Source organism: Microtus oregoni, unplaced genomic scaffold (assembly GCF_018167655.1).
Source record: "Microtus oregoni isolate MIOR12 unplaced genomic scaffold, Mior012 000054F_ref0000373, whole genome shotgun sequence".
In the NCBI taxonomy this organism is placed as follows: domain Eukaryota; kingdom Metazoa; phylum Chordata; class Mammalia; order Rodentia; family Cricetidae; genus Microtus; species Microtus oregoni.
In genome coordinates this window covers 2536522-2554101 of record NW_024543830.1, presented here as the reverse complement: position 1 = coordinate 2554101, position 17580 = coordinate 2536522, and the positions used below count along the sequence as shown (strand labels likewise).

General features: G+C 43.0%; 1 protein-coding gene across 4 annotated transcripts in view; it reads right to left on the bottom strand.

Annotated features, from left to right (window-relative positions):
* The window catches only part of LOC121437877 (aryl hydrocarbon receptor nuclear translocator), a 69599-nt gene extending 52240 nt beyond the window's left edge, over positions 1-17359 (bottom strand). For 3 of the 4 annotated variants that reach the window (XM_041637987.1, XM_041637989.1, XM_041637988.1), the window contains exon 1: positions 17205-17359. In XM_041637987.1, coding sequence (XP_041493921.1) covers positions 17205-17229 — 25 coding nt within the window. In that variant the 5' untranslated portion in view covers positions 17230-17359. The remainder of the gene's footprint in view (positions 1-17204) is intronic. The other variant, XM_041637990.1, reaches the window with a different exon arrangement.
* Between the last annotated feature and the right edge of the window lie 221 nt (positions 17360-17580).

Below are 17580 nucleotides of genomic sequence, written 5' to 3'. Positions count from 1 at the left end.
TGGAAGGACAACACCGACTCAGGCAAGCTGTCCTCTGTCTCTATGTACTTGCCAGCGTGCACATACGCATGCTCTGTGAAAAACAAACATAAAGAAATTTTTTAAATGAGCCAATGGTAGAAGCTTCAAATTAGTCCAAAACTAGCCTTGGGATTTAGAGAGAAAGATGACTCAGGAAAGTATTTATCACTGTGGTAATTTGAATGTACTGGCCCCCATAAACCCATAGGGAGTGGCATATTTGGAAGTGTGGCTTTGTTGGAGTGGGTATGGACTTGTTGGAGAAAGCATATGACTGTGGGGGCGGGTTTTGAGGTTTCATATGCTCAGGCTACTGCCCAGTGTCTCAATCAACTTCCTGTTGCCTGCAAGATGTAGGACTCTCAGCTACCTCTCCAGTACCACGTCTGCCTACATGTTGCCATGCCCCCACCATGATGATAATGGACTTAACCTCTGAAACTGTACGCAAGCCACACAAATAAAATGTTTTCCTTATAAGGGTTGCAATGGTCATGGTGTCTCTTCACATCAATAAAAATCCTAATACGACCACACAAGCATACGGACCTGAGTTCAGATACCCAACACTGATGTAAAAGCTAAGAGGTAAAGACACGTAGACAAGCTAGTCACCCAGTGCAGTTTACTTAGTAAGCTCCAGGCCAATGAGAGCTTGTCTATATAACAAAGTGGGCTCCTAAGGAATAACACTTGAGGTTGCCCACCGATTTATGTGTACACAAACACGTAAGAACTCAAACAAATTTTAAAATTATTTTTAAAGGTAAACTGACATTATTCAAAGTTGTTATTTATTCCTTCCTGGTCCAAAGCTAACAACACTAGATAGCAAACTAACAACACTAAATGCAGTTAGTTATTATTCTTTCTAGTCTAAGACAAATTCTGAGTCCTAGGCCACCTAGAGCAACTCTTGACTGAGCAAAAAACTAACCCAAATAATACTAATATTTCCATCCAAATGCAGAGCTTCTTGTCTGTAACTGCAGTACTCAGGATGATCACAAATACCAGGCTACCTTGGACTACATAGTGAGTTCTAGGCCAGTTTGAGCTACAGTGTGAGACTGTGTCATAAATATATAAATAAATAAATTTGTACCCAAAGCCCTCCTGGCCCAGAGAGAAGGACAGTTTGGTGCCAGGCTCTGAATGTCCCAGTTCTCTGGTGTGTCCCCCTGTCCCCCAAGGTGTCCTTTTTCCTCTTGCTCTACGTCTTCCTCTGTCTTCATGTCCCCTTCCTCCTGACAGTGCTAAGATCTCCAGCTTGCCTCCCTCCTCTTCCCGTTTGACTCTAATAAACTATCCCTCTAAATGCATGTTTTCTAAAGATTTACTTTAAATTGGAGGGGAATATGTGCACATGTGAGTGCAGTTGCCTGCTGATGCCAAAAGAGGGTGCTGGATGCCCTGCAGTTGAAGACTCACAGTTGTGAGTCACCTGATATGGGCAACCTGAATCCAAGCTCAGTTCCTATGCAAGAGCAATACATGCTCTTAACCACTGAGACATCTCTAGCCTCTTGAGTCTTTTAGGCAGGAGTCCTCGCAAAAGGGATCCACACTTTGTCACATGGGGCTGGGTGTGTGGCTCAGCCAGCAGAGTGCTAGTCTAGAGTACTGGTGGCCTTGATGCATTCCTATAATTCCAGCACTCAAGAGGCTGGAAGGTCAAAGTCATCCTAGTTACACGAGTCCCTGCTCAAAAAGAAAGAAACATCATGCACACATTAATTAAAGGAAAGTAAGACTGCAATAGACTCAGAGGCTATGCCTGATGACTTCATGTCAAATTGACACAAACCAGAGTCCTGGGAAGAGGGAACCTCAACTGAAAAAAAATGCATCCACTAGGTGGGCATGTGGGCAAGCCTACAGAACATTTCCTTAATTAGTGATTGATATGGGAGGGTCCAGCCTACTGCAGGCAATGATGGGCAGGTGGCCCTGGATGCTATAAGAAAGCAGGCTGAGCAAGCCAGTAAGTAGAACTTACTGGCTTATGCCTGAGTTCCTGACTCGACTTCTAGCAGTAATGGACTGTGATGTGGACGTAGAAGTCTAAGTTGAAATACTTTTCTCCCCAAGTCATTCTGGTCACAGATGGTGTTTTTATCAAAGCACCAGAAACCCTAATCAAGACTGAGTTATTATTACAATGGCTGATGATGGGCTCTTGCTTTAACTAAAAGTAGAAAATGTCCAGCTAGAAACTCCACCTCAGCCTCACTCCTCCCCATTCCAAATCCTGCCCCTCTCAGGGAGAAAGAACACCAAAAGTCCAGGCTCTTCCCTCAAAGCTCAAGACCACATGTACAGGGTCTTTAATCACCCAAGAGCACTTGGCCCAATAAACCTGTTTTTGTTTTTGTTTTTTTTTTGTTTAAATTCGGATTTACTGTATTGGCAGAGAAACCTACTTTCTGCATACCCCCCCCCCCAAAAAAAAACCAAAAACCTATCAGTTAGAAAGTCTGGCATCTCTGCTTTCATTTGTCCCTGTCTCCTTCACTTTTGCCATGGACACAGAGCTAGGTCACAGTCTTTAATCTGTCCTCTTGAGTCATCTTGGATTCCAGCAAAAACGAGATAAATTTCTTCATGATAAAGAACTGGAACTATCTACAGAGGGTAGACTACCCATAAATGAGAACAATTACCTGTGATGAAGAGGCTACAGCCAGAATAAACTATCTTGTAGGAGCCACACTGATTCTGCCCAGAAAATTTTTTTTTTGTTTTTTTTTGGCTGTTCTCCAACTTTATTTGAGATTCAGTAGGTTAGTTCTCATCCACATTGACTGTCTGTAGATTTTTGAATGTGGTAACAGGCACGTAAGTTACCAATGTGTAGAGTTTGTTTGGTGAGTCCTCATCCTCATTACGTTTTCTGGACAAACGTACCCGGATACGATAAGGAACAGAAAAATTTAATTTGACCACCTGGCAGGACCTGAGACAATGTGACCAGAACTGCTTAACCTCGTGCTTACTGTTCTAACTTTTCTATTTGAACCTAAAGCTCTTATCAGTGTAGTGAAAAATACTTAGGGGGTCAGTGGACCCTTGTATCTGTTCTCTCTCCCAAAGTGGCCACATAAGTATATCTGCTTCTTCATCATTATTTGTCAACTGATTGGTGTATTGTAAAAGGTGATTGCGCCTAGCCAGCTAACACTAAGAGAGCCCAAGCTTTTCTCCTAAAAGTTTTGGTTACAGAAAAGGCTATATTACAAATAAATCTGATAAAACAGCAAATAAAAATTTATATACATCTACACCTCAGGATATTGCACAGTGAAAATCCACCAAAAATAACACAGAAATGCACATAAACTAAACAACACTGGGCAAAATGTGTTGTAAAATCTGACACAGCTAAAAGGGGAAAAAAACCACATCTTATCTGGAGCTCTGTACATTCCTCTCTTAACAACTGAAAGAGTAACTGGAAAATCCGCAAAAAAATGGAAGGCAACATCACTAACTAGAAGCTTAACCAAACGCAAGTAAAGCAAGCACTGCTCTTTTTTATAAATTTTTATTGCTTTATAAATAATACCATTCAAAATTTCCACTTCCTCCCCTCCTCCCATTTCTCTCCGCTCCCCTACTCACCCTCCATCCTCCCCCTCCAGCCCTAAGAGAGGGCAGGGTACCCTGCCCTGTGGGAAGTCCAAGACCCTCCCCACTCCATCCAGGCTTAGGAAGGTGTGCATCCAAACAGACTAGGATCCCAAAAAGCCAGTCCATGCAGTAGAGACAAATCCCAGTGCCATTATCATTGGCTGCTCAGAGAAGCACTGCTCTCATAGCCATTCTCCTCTGCTGGCTCACAACCATTACTAACTCAAGCTCCAGAGGACCCCACATCCTTGTCTGGTCTCTAAGGGCACTGCACTCAAAAGCTCATACACAGATATGCACAAATACACAAACAAAAATATATTATGGAGCTGACAAGGTGGCTCGGAGAGTAAAAGTACCAGTCATGCAAATGTGACAGAAGTTCCACCTCTAGAGCCCACAATAAGATAGAAATGACTCCCCAAAGCCGTACTCTGTACATGCCAATACAGAGAGAGAGTGAGAGAGAGAGAGAGAGAGAGAGAGAGAGAGAGAGAAGAATCATAGTAAATAATTAAAGTTGGGTTGGGCCCTGGTGACAAATGCCTTTAATCCCAACACTCAGGAAGCAGAGGCAGGTGGATCTCTGTGAGTTCAAGGCCAACCTGGTCTTCAGAGCGAGTTCCAGAACAGGCTCCAAAGCTACAGAGAAACAGTCTCAGAAAAAGAAAGAAAGGAAGGGAGGGGGGAGGAAGGGAGGGGGGAGGAAGGGAGGGAGGGAGATATAAATTAAAAACTCGATAATTAAGCTTTTACTGCAAAATCTAGAGGGGGGAAAACAGGCCCAAAGTAAACAAACAAACAAAAAGACAGAAGTCGATGAATTTCTAAGTGGAAAACAGTAAAAACTAGTGAAACAAAAGCTGGTTCTTTGAACAGATCAACAAAACTGACCCAACCTCCAATAAGAGGGGGAAAACTCATATAATTATAACGGACTCAAAATGAAAATAGATATAACATTCCATGACTAAGGAAACTCAATTCCTAATTTCACAATTCTCCAAAAAGAAATGTCCAAGTTCCAATTATTTTACTACAGATTTAATTAAACAGGTACAGAATTAACACCAACTCTACATAGTCTCTTCCAGAAAATATCTGGATGAGATATCCCTTCCCACCTCATTTTACTGATGAATCTACTATTACCCTGATATTAACACAAACAATAAGAAAAAAATATACAAAATTATAGACTAGTGTTCTTCCTGAAAACATACTAAAGTACTTAATGAAAGTTTACCAAATAGAATTTAGTCATATACAAAGCAGGTATAAAATCCCAAAACTCGAGAAATCGAGGGAGGAGGATGAGGGAGACCCAGACTCAGTAAATAAAATGAAGAGCAATGCAGGAAGACACCTGGTACTCACCCCTGCCCTCTGCACTCGCATATATGAGCATATAAACTAACACACACTCATACTGAGAATCAGGAGCGCTCTGCCAGCCCAGTTTAGTCTGGACCATGTGGGTAATGGCTTTGTCAATTTCCCATGGGTCTGAGGCCTTGGAGACCTCAACATGGTCATGCCTATGTCAACAATGCACTTTCACTCAGGACATCCTCTGTTCCCTACACCAGGGAACCCAACACCTCTTCTGACCCCAAGGGCACCTGCACTCACATGTACGCGCGCGCGCACACACACACACACACACACACACACACTTAAAAATAAATCTTTAAGAAACAGTTATCAGGAGTGGTGGTGCATGTCTTTAATATCAGGAGTACTCAGAAGGCAGAGGCAGGTAGGTTTCTTTTAATTCTAGAGTATCCTGGTCAACATAGCAAGTTTCAGGCCATCTAGAGCTACAGAGTGAGACCGTGTCTCAAAAGAAACAGTAAAGGTGATGGAACTGTGTGTATACACACACATATGTATATGTCTATATCTGAACGTAAAGATTACTGATATCAATCAACAAGGCTGACTCCCCCTTCATGGAAAATGATAAAGCTAAATATACATGAAAAAGGAGTGAGCTGAAGGAATTTTCTGACTGAGATTCATTTGTCTGTAGTGCAGGTCTGTACCTGCACTGAGGAGGCAGAGGTAGGAGAACCAACCAAATTCAAGGCAGCCTGATCTTCACAAAGTTTCAAGCCAGCTACACAGTTAGGACTCGATCTCAGAGAGGAAAAACAAACAAACAAACAAACAAAAAACGGATTTAAGCCACCACCATACCCAGACTGGAAACCACCTGTGGTTTGAAGACGGGTGGGGTTTTCACATTCTGGGGATTAAACCCAGGATCCTGTGCCAGACGAGCAAGGGCTCCACTAACTGAGCTGTATCCTTGGCCTATTATTATTATTATTATTATTATTATTATTATTATTTTAAGACAGGACCTCACCCTATCCATGGCTGACTTGGAATTCATGTAGCTCAGCTAGGTGCTTGCCTGGGATGCACGACGCTCCGGGCTTGAGCCCAATAAACCTGGAGTGATGGCACATAACTGTATCGCACCACTACAGAGGTACAGGCAAGGCCATCTGAATGTCGACATTACATTACCCTTAGCTACACAGTAAGATCAAGGTCAACCTGGTATTTGAAAATTTGTCTCAAGGAAAACTTATTTTGGTCATGTGACGAGAGTGAAAATGAGAAGGGAAAATAGAGAAGTTAAAAGATGATGTAAAAATGTAAATTTTTTTAAATATGTAATTTATTTGGGAAGTAGAAGAGACTTCATGATATAGACAATAAGAACTGCAGAGATGGCCCATGGGTTAAGAGCACTGCTGTTCTTCCAAAAGACCCAGCACCCACATGGCAGCTCACAAGCATCTGTATCTCCAGTTCCAAGAAACCTACTGGCCTCCTCTTTTTACCTATGAAGGCTTCTAAACACATGTGGTACACTTAGGCACACAGATACACGTAAAACAAAGAAATATTTTAAAAATAAACATTACAGTGAGCAAATGACAAAACAGTAAAGTAGAAGCTGGCACACAAAGAAAATTAATAAATGCTTAGTAAATATGTTCATTTCTTTCCTTAGGTTTGTTTCCTTATTGTAAAATAAAAAGGGTTATCTTTATTTTTATTTTTTTCTTTTGTTTTTTAAACAGGATTTCTTTGCATACCCTTGGACAAGCTGTTTAGACCAGGATGGCTTCAAACTCACAGATATACACCTGCCTCTGTCTCCCTAGTATTGAGGTTAAAGGCGTGTACCACCACTGCCCAGCTTGTTTCTGTTTTGAGACAGGGTTTCACTGTATAGTTTCATGTGGTCATGGAACTTACAGATCTTTGGAGGCACTGAAACCCTCTCAGAGACAGGGATGTCTTATTCACAATGTGCTTTACTTACTGATGGCTACTTATTGAAGCTATCGTGGAAAATAAGACAGCATTCCTAAAAATAGATGGATCTAGTCAAGCCTATATAAAACCTAATACTGAGGAAGTTGAGTCAATCTCATGTAGCCCAGATTAGCTGAGATTGGCCATGTACTCCTTCCTGATCCTCCCTTGTCCATCTCCTCAGCACTGGGGAGATTGAGGCAGGAAGATGGGGAGTTTAAGTCCAGCCTCAGCCACATAGTTAGACCCTGTCAAAAGAGCAAATCAAGAAGTCAACCAGAAGATTATACAAGCCAGGCAGAGGCAGGCGGATCTCTGTGAGTTCGAGGCCAGCCTGGTCTAAAAGAGCTAGTTCCAGGACAGGAACCAAAAGCTATGGAGAAACTCTGTCTCGAAAAAAAAAAAAAAAACCCAGAAGATTATACAAACATGGTTTACCACCTGAGGGTGAGAGGACTGGTGAAGTCTCCCTGCACTTTGGGAGGGGTGTTAAAGACATTCTTTTACCATTACGACATCTGAATGAAATCGTTCAACAGTTAGAAAACACTATTTAGCACTAACATAAATGTTTTCCAAGTTTTTTTTTATAATATTGTAACATCAGATAACTTTTCTGCTTTGTGTTTATAAGACTTTATTTAACATGTATGAGTGTTTTGCCTGCATGAATGTATGCATGTAATACATGCATACCTGGTGCCCAGGAGGCCAGGGGGGCAACAGATTCACTGGGATTACAGTTGTGGATGGCACCATGTGGGTGCTGGGAACCAAACCTGAGTCCTCTGAAAAACCAATCAGTGCTCTTAATGGCAAAGCCACTCTCCAGCTCCCTGTTTTTTGCTGATGCAAGGTCTCATGTAGCCCAGTCTGGTCTGAAACTCACTAAGTGCTGAGGCCGGCCTTGAAATCCTAATCTCCCTTACCCCAGCTTCCCCAGAGATGAGATCACAGGTATGTACCACTGGGACCAGTTGAGCATATTATTTTCATCCCTTGATAAACTATTTGAGTGAGGAGAAAGACTTGGTAGTGGTTTGAAAGAAAATGGCCCCCATAGGCAGTAGGGAAATGTAGCCTTGTTGGAGTAGGTGTGATCTTATTGGAGGAAGTGTGTCCCTATATAGGTGGACTTTGAGATGAGGTCTCATATGTGCTCAAGCCAAACCAAGTGTTTCAGTTCACTTCCTGTTGCCTTTGGATCAAGATGTAATAAGGATTCTCAGCTCTAGCACCATGTCTGCCTGCTGCCCTGTTTTCTGCCATGACAGTGATGGACTGAACCTCTGAACTGTAAGCCAGTCATAATTAAATTTTCCTTTATCAGAGTTGCTGTGGTCATGGTGTCTCCATAGAAACCCTAACTAAGACAGACTCTAATGCTAAAAAGCTGAGCTGAAACTGGGCCCGGTAGTAGGCCTGGTGGCACATGCTTTTAATGCCATCACTCAGGAAGCAGATACAGGCAAACCTCTGTACTGAAATGAATTTGATTCATATATCCAGTTCCAAACAAGCCAGGACTGCATGGCAAACAAACAAAAAACCTAAACAAAGAGATTCCTACTTCAAAATGACAAGAATGCATAAATTCTCACAGCTAGGCATTGTAGTGCATGCTTTTAACACCAGAACTTAGGAGGCAGAACTTAGGAGGGAGAGACAAGCATATCACTCTGAGTTAGAGGCCAACCTGATCTACAAGTGAGTTCCAGGACAGCTAGAGCAAATAATGAGACTCTGCACAAATAAAAGGAAAAAAAAAAAAAGAAGAACAGAAGAGTCTCTACTATTTTTGTTGTTGTTTTGGCTTTTGAGACTGGTTCTCTCTATTGATGTCCTAGCTGTCCTGAAGTAGACCAGACAGACCATGAACTCACAGAGATCCACCTGCCTCTGCCTCCCAAGTGCTGGGTTTAAAGATGTGTTCACCATGCCCAGACATTATGTCTCTACATCTTAATTTCTAAGAAAACAAGATTTAAAACAAACAAACAAAGCAAAACTGGTACCACAAGTCTAGTGCATAAAATACACCAGCTGAGGTTCCTTTTCAGAACTGTTACCCATTGAGTATGGCGTTCAATTGACAGAGTGCTTGTCAAGCATGCACCAAGCCATAGGCTCCATCCCTAGCACAGCAGAAGCCAAGCATGGCTGTGCCTTTAAAGATTACAGCAACTGGATGAGAAAATCAAGGTCATCTTCAGCAACACAGTGAGGTTCAGGCTAGCCTGAACTAAATGGGAGACCTGCCTCAAAAAAAAAGAAAAGTTTTTATATTTTAACTGATGAGTTAGTAAAATGGCTCATTATTTAAAAAAGAAAGAAAGAAAGAAAGAAAGAAAGAAAGAAGAAAAGAGATTTCGGGGGCTGGAGAGATGGCTCAGTGGTTAAGAGCATTGCCTGCTCTTCCAAAGGTCCTGAGTTCAATTCCTAGCAACCACATGGTGGCTCACAACCGTCTGTAAAGAGGTCTGGCGCCCTCTTCTGGCCTTCAGGCATACAGACCGAATATTGTATACATAATAAATAAATAAATTTTAAAAAAAAAGAGATTTCGGGAGCTGGAGAGATGGCTCTGTAGTAAAGACCACTACTTACTCCTACAGAGGACCTAAGTTCAGTTCCCAGAACCCACATTAGATGGCTCACAACTGCCTGTAATTGCAAATTGCAGCTCCAAGAGACTGCTCTCTCCAGTGTCCAGGGGCACCAGCATTCACATGCACAACTTAACACAGGCACACAGTAACTGTGTTCTTTTGAATGAGAATGGTCCCCATAGGCTCATATATTTGAATGCCTGGTCTTCAATCAGTGGAACTGCCATGCTTCCCACCACAACAGTCATGGACTCATCCTCTGAAAATATAATTGCAAAATTCCAATAAATTGACTGTTTTGTAAGCTGCCTTGGTCATGGTGTCTCTTCATGGCCAGAGAAAAGTAACTAAGATACCAACGTACATAATTTAATTCAAATAATGTTTAAAAAAAATAGAGGGGTTGGAGAGATGGCTCAGCACTTAGCACTGGCTGCTCTTCCAAAGGTCCTGGGTTCAATTCCCAGCACCTACATGGTGGCTCACAGCTGTTTATAACTCCAGTTCTAGGGGGATCTGACACCCTCACACAGACATATATGCATGGAGGAAAAACACCAACACACATAGAATAAAAATAAATAAATCATTAAAGAAATGCCCAGGTTCAGGAAGAAATTCTGCCTCAAAGGAATAAGACAGAGTCATAGAGGTGAACATCCAATGCTTTCTGTCCGTGTGTGGACACTTACACCTGTGCATACACTATACAGATACCTCCTCGACCACATACACACCAAAAAAAGAAAGTTGACAGTGCCTAAGGGAGGAACTGACCTCTGGCCTGCACATGTATCTGTGCACACTTACACTCACGCACACACAGAAGGGAACAAGATGGGATTGCTCACACCTGTAATGCTAACACTTAAAAGTCGAGGCAGAAAGCTCACTGCAAGTTCCAAACTAGCCTGAGCTATAGAGTGAGAACATGTTTAAAAATTAAAAAAAAAAATTCATTCATTTAACTTAACTAATAAAAGGTTGGGAACTAAGATTGGGTGGCTGAAGAGATGGTTCAGCTAAGAGTACTTTTTGTTCTTGTAGAGGACCCAGGTTTAGTTCCTAGCACCCACATAGAAGCTCACAGCTACCTGTAACTCTAGGTCCTAGTATCTGACTCCCTCTTTGACTGACTTGGGCTCCTGCGTGCATGTGGTGTGTGTATACAGATACTCAAGCACATACAGATATAGTAAATATTTTTTAAAAAAAAATGTCTGTAAGCTGAGTGTGCTGACATGCTCCTTTAATCCCAGCACTCTTGAGTTTGAGACCAGCCTGGTCTACAAATCAAGTTCCAGGATAGCCAGGGCTATAATACGGAGAAACCCTGTTCTGAAAAACAAACACACACACACACACACACACACACACACACACACACACAAATTAACAAAAACAATGGTATAAGGATGCAGTTTAAGGTCTGTCACAAGAACATGGGCTCAAACCCCAGTGGGACCCAAAAGGAGGGGGAAAAATTCTTGACATCTAAATTTCACACTGCCTGATTTTTTTCTCATATATCTGAAAAAAAGTAAATAAAGGTACCAAGTAAAACTTCTGATGCTTTTAAAGCTCTAATTTATATAAATAAAAGTTATACTTATCCTTTTTTTCTTGGTCTTGCAATGTGGCTCAACAATTAAAAGCACTGGCAATTACTGCAGAGGACCTGGGTTTGACTCCAGCTTTCTCATGGTGGCTCACAACCACCTGTAACTCCAGTTCTGGGGCCCTCATCTATCTCTGTGGACATTGCATGCATGCGCTGTACTTACATGCAAGCAAAACACTCATACACATAAAATTTTTAAATAAATAAATAACTCTTGAGGGAGGGGAGCAGCATTTGTTACAAAAGCCTGAGAATCCAAGTTCAACCTCAGGGACCCACAGGTTGGAGGGAGAGAATTGACTCTTACAAGTGATCCTCTTGTATATCTGCCAGTCATAGACATCCCTAAATCACAAATATAAATAAATGCGTGCTAACTTTTACATTTTTCCTAGGCTGGTGCGGTGCTGTGCACCTGCAGTTCCAGCACTTGGGACACAGCAACAGGATTGAACTCCTGGTCCCTCTCAGCTACAAAGCAAAGCTCCAGATCAGCCTGAGCTACATAAGATGTGAGATCAAAAGAAAAATAGTGGGTTGGAGTGGGGCTGCTGAGGGCTAAAGCATTTGTGGCACAAGTATGAAGACCTAGTTCAAATCTCCAGAATCCATGTATAATCTGTTACAGTAGTGTTATCTGTAACCAGTGTCCCTACTGTGAGGTGGAAGCAGAGATAAGAGCATCCCTGAAAGCTACAGTTAGTCTGCTATACACAACAGCGAACAATAAAGAAACCCTGTCTCAAACAAGGCGGAAGGTGAGGAAACTGGAGACTGTCCTTTGACCTCTACACACATACTGTGGGGCACAGGCCTGTTTATTCATGCGTGCACGCGCACACACAGACTAGGAATATAACTCAGTGTTAGAGACTTGCATAGCATGTGAGGAGCCCTAAGTTCAATTCCTAACACCAAAAGAAAGTACCATTAGTAGACTCTTGAAAAACTACATTACGTGTGTCTGCACAAGAGCACACATGAGGTCAGAGGACCTACAGAAGTCAGCTCTCTCCTGCTACCACGTGGGTCCATCACTGGAACTCAGGCCATCAGGCTTGTCAGCAGATAATTAACCCCGATCCATCTCAGAGACCTTATATATGGGGATGGTTTGCCCACATGTGCGTCTGTGTACAACATGCACATCTGGTGTCCACAGAGGCCAGAAGAGAACATTAGATCTCCTGGATCTGAAGTTAGAGGTTGTGTGAAGTCATGTGGGTGCTGGGAGTCGAACCTGGATCCTCTATAAGGGTAGCCAGTACTCTTAACCACTAAGCTATCTCTCAAGCACCACCTTGCACACAAATTAACATGCTCAAGAATGTTTCCAACCAGGGGCTGGAGAGATGGCTCAGCGGTTAAGAGCATTGCCTGCTCTTCCAAAGGTCCTGAGTTCAATTCCCAGCAACCACATGGTGGCTCACAACCATCTGAAATGAGGTCTGGTGCCCTCTTCTGGCCTTCAGGCATACATACAGAAAGAATATTGTATACATAATAAATAAATAAATAAATATTTAAAAAAAAGAACGTTTCCAACCCTAATATTAACTTAAATGAAGCTCAGAGAGAAAAGTTTTTTAAGGTATATTTATTTATTATGTATACAGTGTTCTGTCTGCATGTATGCCTGCAGGCCAGAAGAGGTCACGAGTTCTCATTACAGATGGTTGTGAGCCACCATGTGACTGGGAATTGAACTCAGGACCTAGAGCAGCCAATGCTCTTAACCTCTGAACCATCTCTCCAGCCCATGAAAAGTCTTTCTGTTTGTTTGGCCTTACCCTGTGATAATCTTCATAACTCAGTCTCCCAAGGACTAGAATTACAGGCATGAGCAGGAGGAAATCAATTCTGGAGAGTTGATCTCTGACCTGCAAACCATGAGCAACATACACAAACAGATACACACATAACACTTTTAAAATTATTATTTATTTAATGTGCATTGGTATTTTGCCTGCATGTATGTCTGTGTGAGAGTCTTGGATCCTCTGGAACTGGAGTTACAGACAGAGCTGCCATATGGGTGCTGAGAATTGAACCCAGGTCCTCTGGAAGAAGCAGCCAGTACTCTTAACCGCTGAGCCATCTCTCCAGCCCTACAACAGTACTTAAAAGAAATTTTTTTCAGGCATTTCAAAACTAACAATTGCAAAGAAATATATTCAGAACTCACTTAAGCAAAAATAAAATTGAAAAATTTCAAAGAGCCAGGCAGTGATGGTGCACACCTTTAATCCCAGCACTTGGGAGGCAGGGGCAGGTGGGACTCTAATTAATTAGAGGCCAGCCTGTTGTACAGAGTGAGTTCCAGGACAGCAAGAGCTACACAGAGAAACCCTATCCTGGAGAAAAAAAAAAAGAGAAAAAGAAAAAAAAAATCAAAGAAATGATGTCACTGGTCTCTAAAACTGATCTAAGGAAATAAGCCATGATAATTCCTAATGGCTGAGTGTCAAATCTATAATTTTAGCATTAAGGAGGCAAAGGCAGAAGGATCAAAGTAAGTTTGAGGACAGCCTGGACAACATAGTGAGTTCCAGGCTAGCCTGGTCTCAAGAGGGCAGGAAATTTGACATAAGAACCATTTCCTTCCTTTTCATTGAACACAGTACATCTCCCATAGGATGCCCCTTCAGTCATGGATCTCATTTTCCAAAATTCAACCAGTAACTAAGAAGTCCACAACACATCCTCTATTTGACACACAAAGGAAAGGGGGAAACAACAGCAAAAGGGCATTACGTTCTAACTTCGTTACCACATGTTACTGAAACAGGAATCAGTAAGTTAGAAGAGATGGAAATCCTAGGCTGGGAACGTAGCCCCAGAGAAAGGACGGACGGACAGATGATACACAAAAACAGCAGAGGGTCAATCTCACCAGGTGTGGTGGTCCTTTCTATGCCCATGCCTATGATCCAGCACTCCAGAGCTGAGCTAGCCTCGGTTACACAGGGATGTCAGCTACAGCGGGAACAAAGACTGAGTTCAAGGCTTTCACTGACAGCAGTCTGGAGAGCTTCCTTTCCCTTTAGGGAACTGCACTCAGGCAAACCTAGGATTCCTGAGTTTACTCAGAGAAGAATTTCAGGATAAGCAAGTGTGATGATTAAAGTTTATTAAAAGCAATTACAATACAGATTTCAAGCACACGAGTTTAAAAATAAAAAGAAAAGGCTCTCAGGAAAGAAGAGTATGGGCTGACTAAGCGAGCCCAGCACTGAAACAACTTACAAGACTCGTGATTCATAGGTTCCACCTCAAGGTTTGCTAAGAACCCACTCCTCCCCTTTGTATTGATTTGCCTTTTTTTTTGACAAGGTCTCACTGTGTAACCCGGAACTCACTATTTAGACCAAGATGGCCTTGAACTCAGATATGCCTACGCCTCTGCAAAGATTAAAGGAGTTCATAAGTCTTCCTTCTTCCTTTAGTGAGTACAATTACAGGATGACTCAACACCGGGAGCCAGGAGGTTCCATGAGGGGTTCAGATGTGCCCTTGGATTACAAAGGCAAATTTTGGTGAGACTTCTACAAAACTGAAGTTTTACAGCAGGAAGAGGATAAAGGCTGTAGCAAATGTAGTAATGTCTTCAGTCAGATTGTGAAAAGACTCCTTTCCCTTCCCATGACCCCACAATTATCTATCTTCCTATCCTGCATCAGGGAGATGCTGTCTCCAAAATATAAATTAATTAAAATAAAATGCAATCTCAAAATTGAAGAAAGCAATCAAATGGAAATAAACAAAATCAACTGTTGGTGGCGCACACCTTTAATCCCAGCACTAGGGAGCAGAGGCAGGAGGATCTCTGTGTACAAGGTCTGCCTCGCCAGCTGAGCAACTTCAGGACAGCCAAGACTACACAGAGAAACCCTGCCTCAAAACTCCAAAACAAAACAAAAAACATAACTGTTTCATTAAAAGAGTTTCTTCACCATATTAAAAGTTTTGCAAGTTTATATGCTGTAATGCCAGCACCTGAAGACAGAAGAGGACATTGCAAGTTCAAGGCGAGCCTGATTTACATAGAAAGCTCCAGGACAGTCTCCCAACTATCCCTACGGCTTAGAGACTTAGGCTACTATTGATCAGGAAAGAAAAGTCTGATCCAGCAACTGTCATTCTGGTGGCTTGTTTAAAAACAGAATGCAGAAGGCAGCTCCACCCACACAGCTGGAAAAGCGCCTGACTTACACACCAAAATCTGTTTGTCTGTGTACTTCTTAACAAGAGTATCGCGCTGCACTTGGAAGAGTTATATAAGGGTTTTGCAATGTGTGATCAGATTGAAATCTTGTTTACTCTCTAAATCAGACCTGAGCTACTTACTACAGGTTGGCTTTCCCTAACATTTTCCAGTTGTATACTTCCATTCTATGATTCCACAATTACTCCAATAGAATCCTAAAGATTTATTTCATCTTTTTTCATGTAAAAAATAATTTAATATTAAGAAATTGATAGTTAGGCGCTGAAGAGAAGGTTCAGTGGTGAGCAGTGTGTGTTCTTGTAGGGCCTTAGGTGGGGCTCCAGCATCTACACCACATGGCTTTACAACTCTTACTGTAACACCTCATTCTGGACTCCTTAGGTGGGGCTCCAGCATCTACACCACATGGCTTTACAACTCTTACTGTAACACCTCATTCTGGACTCCTTAGGTGGGGCTCCAGCATCTACACCACATGGCTTTACAACTCTTACTGTAACACCTCATTCTGGACTCCCCACACCTGCACCCACCAGTAAACATTTCCACTTAGCTTAAAAAAAAAAATCACTTTTTTAAAACTGACATTGACATATGATTTCCATGAGTTTGAGGCCAGGCTGGCCGCTTACATAATGAGTTCTAGGACAGCCTGGGCTATGTAGAGAGACCCTCAAAAAAAAAAAAAAAAAGAAAAAGAAAAAAGAAAGAAAGAAAGAAAAGGAAAAAAGGTGGTTTCCAGATGTAATGGAAAAGCAGTGATTTGATTCACTAGCGTATGCAAACCTGCTATTGCAATATAATACTGCTTTAAATTTTAATGTTAGACAGCAGACCAATACTTCACTCCTCCCTCCAAATCCTTACTTTCTAAAAGGTTGTTAAGATACAAATTTCTGGGAAATTGGGGATTTGGGGATTTACTTTGTCGGACAATGTCAAGATAAACCAGGCCCACTAAAATGGAATATTTCATAAGAAATAACTGTAATGTAGTAGAAAGAGAACTGGGCAATCGGGTGAGATGGGTCATGCCTGGTAATTCCAGTAGCGGGAAAGCTGAGACACAAAACTGCAGCGGTTCGAGACCAACCTGGGAATAGAGTGAGACCGTGTCTCAAAATAAAATAATAGGAAGGGTGGGGGAGGGCGTCCTCAGACAAATGCATGGGACATATTTTGAAAGAATATTTCAAATAGGAATTGCTCCATCTCGACCTAACAAGATTAAACATGGATTCTGGATAAAGACCTGTCATGAAATGAAACTATTACCCAAATCTCCGCCTTCAGCAGCAGGCACTAACTACACAGAAACCCCAAGTTTCAAAGTCTAGCCCGAGGGTGAGGGTGGCGGGGCGGGGGAGTTACAAACGACAAGAACCGGAGCAGATACTTAAAGAACGAAGTTATACCTGTAAATGTAAACTTTCCAACTGTGAGATCCAGACCTGGGAAGCATCAGTGTGGTCCCATGTTTAGAGCCCAGACTACTCTCAGTAAACCAAGCCCACTCTGCATCGGGACGTCAGCGGGCAGAGCGCTGAGACCACGCCACTCCCGAACGCCGCCCGCACACTGGAAGGGGCCCAACCCGACACCTCCGCTACTCCGAGCCTGGGCCGGAGCCCCCAAACGCCCTCACCCGCTCCCCAGCTCCCCAGGCAAGGCACCTCCCCCACCCCTCCCCCACCGCCAGTCCGCCACGGCCCGGGTGCTCAGCCGACTTCTCCGCACTTGTCAGTCCCTCCGGTCTCACCTGGGTTAGCCGTAGTCGCCGCCATGGTCCAGATGGCACCGTCGCTGCGCCACCCTCAGTGGGAGGGGCTGCCGCCACCGAGCTGGGGGAGGGGAGGGAAGAGCCACTCCACAGAAGCGACACCTTACCGCCGCCACCGCTACCACGGAATCCAAGATGGCGGACGCCCACCCCCCCCCCATCCTGCGGGAGAAGACACGCCCCGAGACACGCCCCACGCGGTGGGCGCGGCCAGGCGGCGGCCGGCCTCCTGGGAAAACTGACCAATAGGAATACGAAGTCGACAGAGGGCCGGGCTAAGGACTAAAGTCTGTGAGCCCAGTGACCTGAGAGCTAGGAAGCCGACCAGCTGTTTCCCTAATCCTGCCTTCTTTGC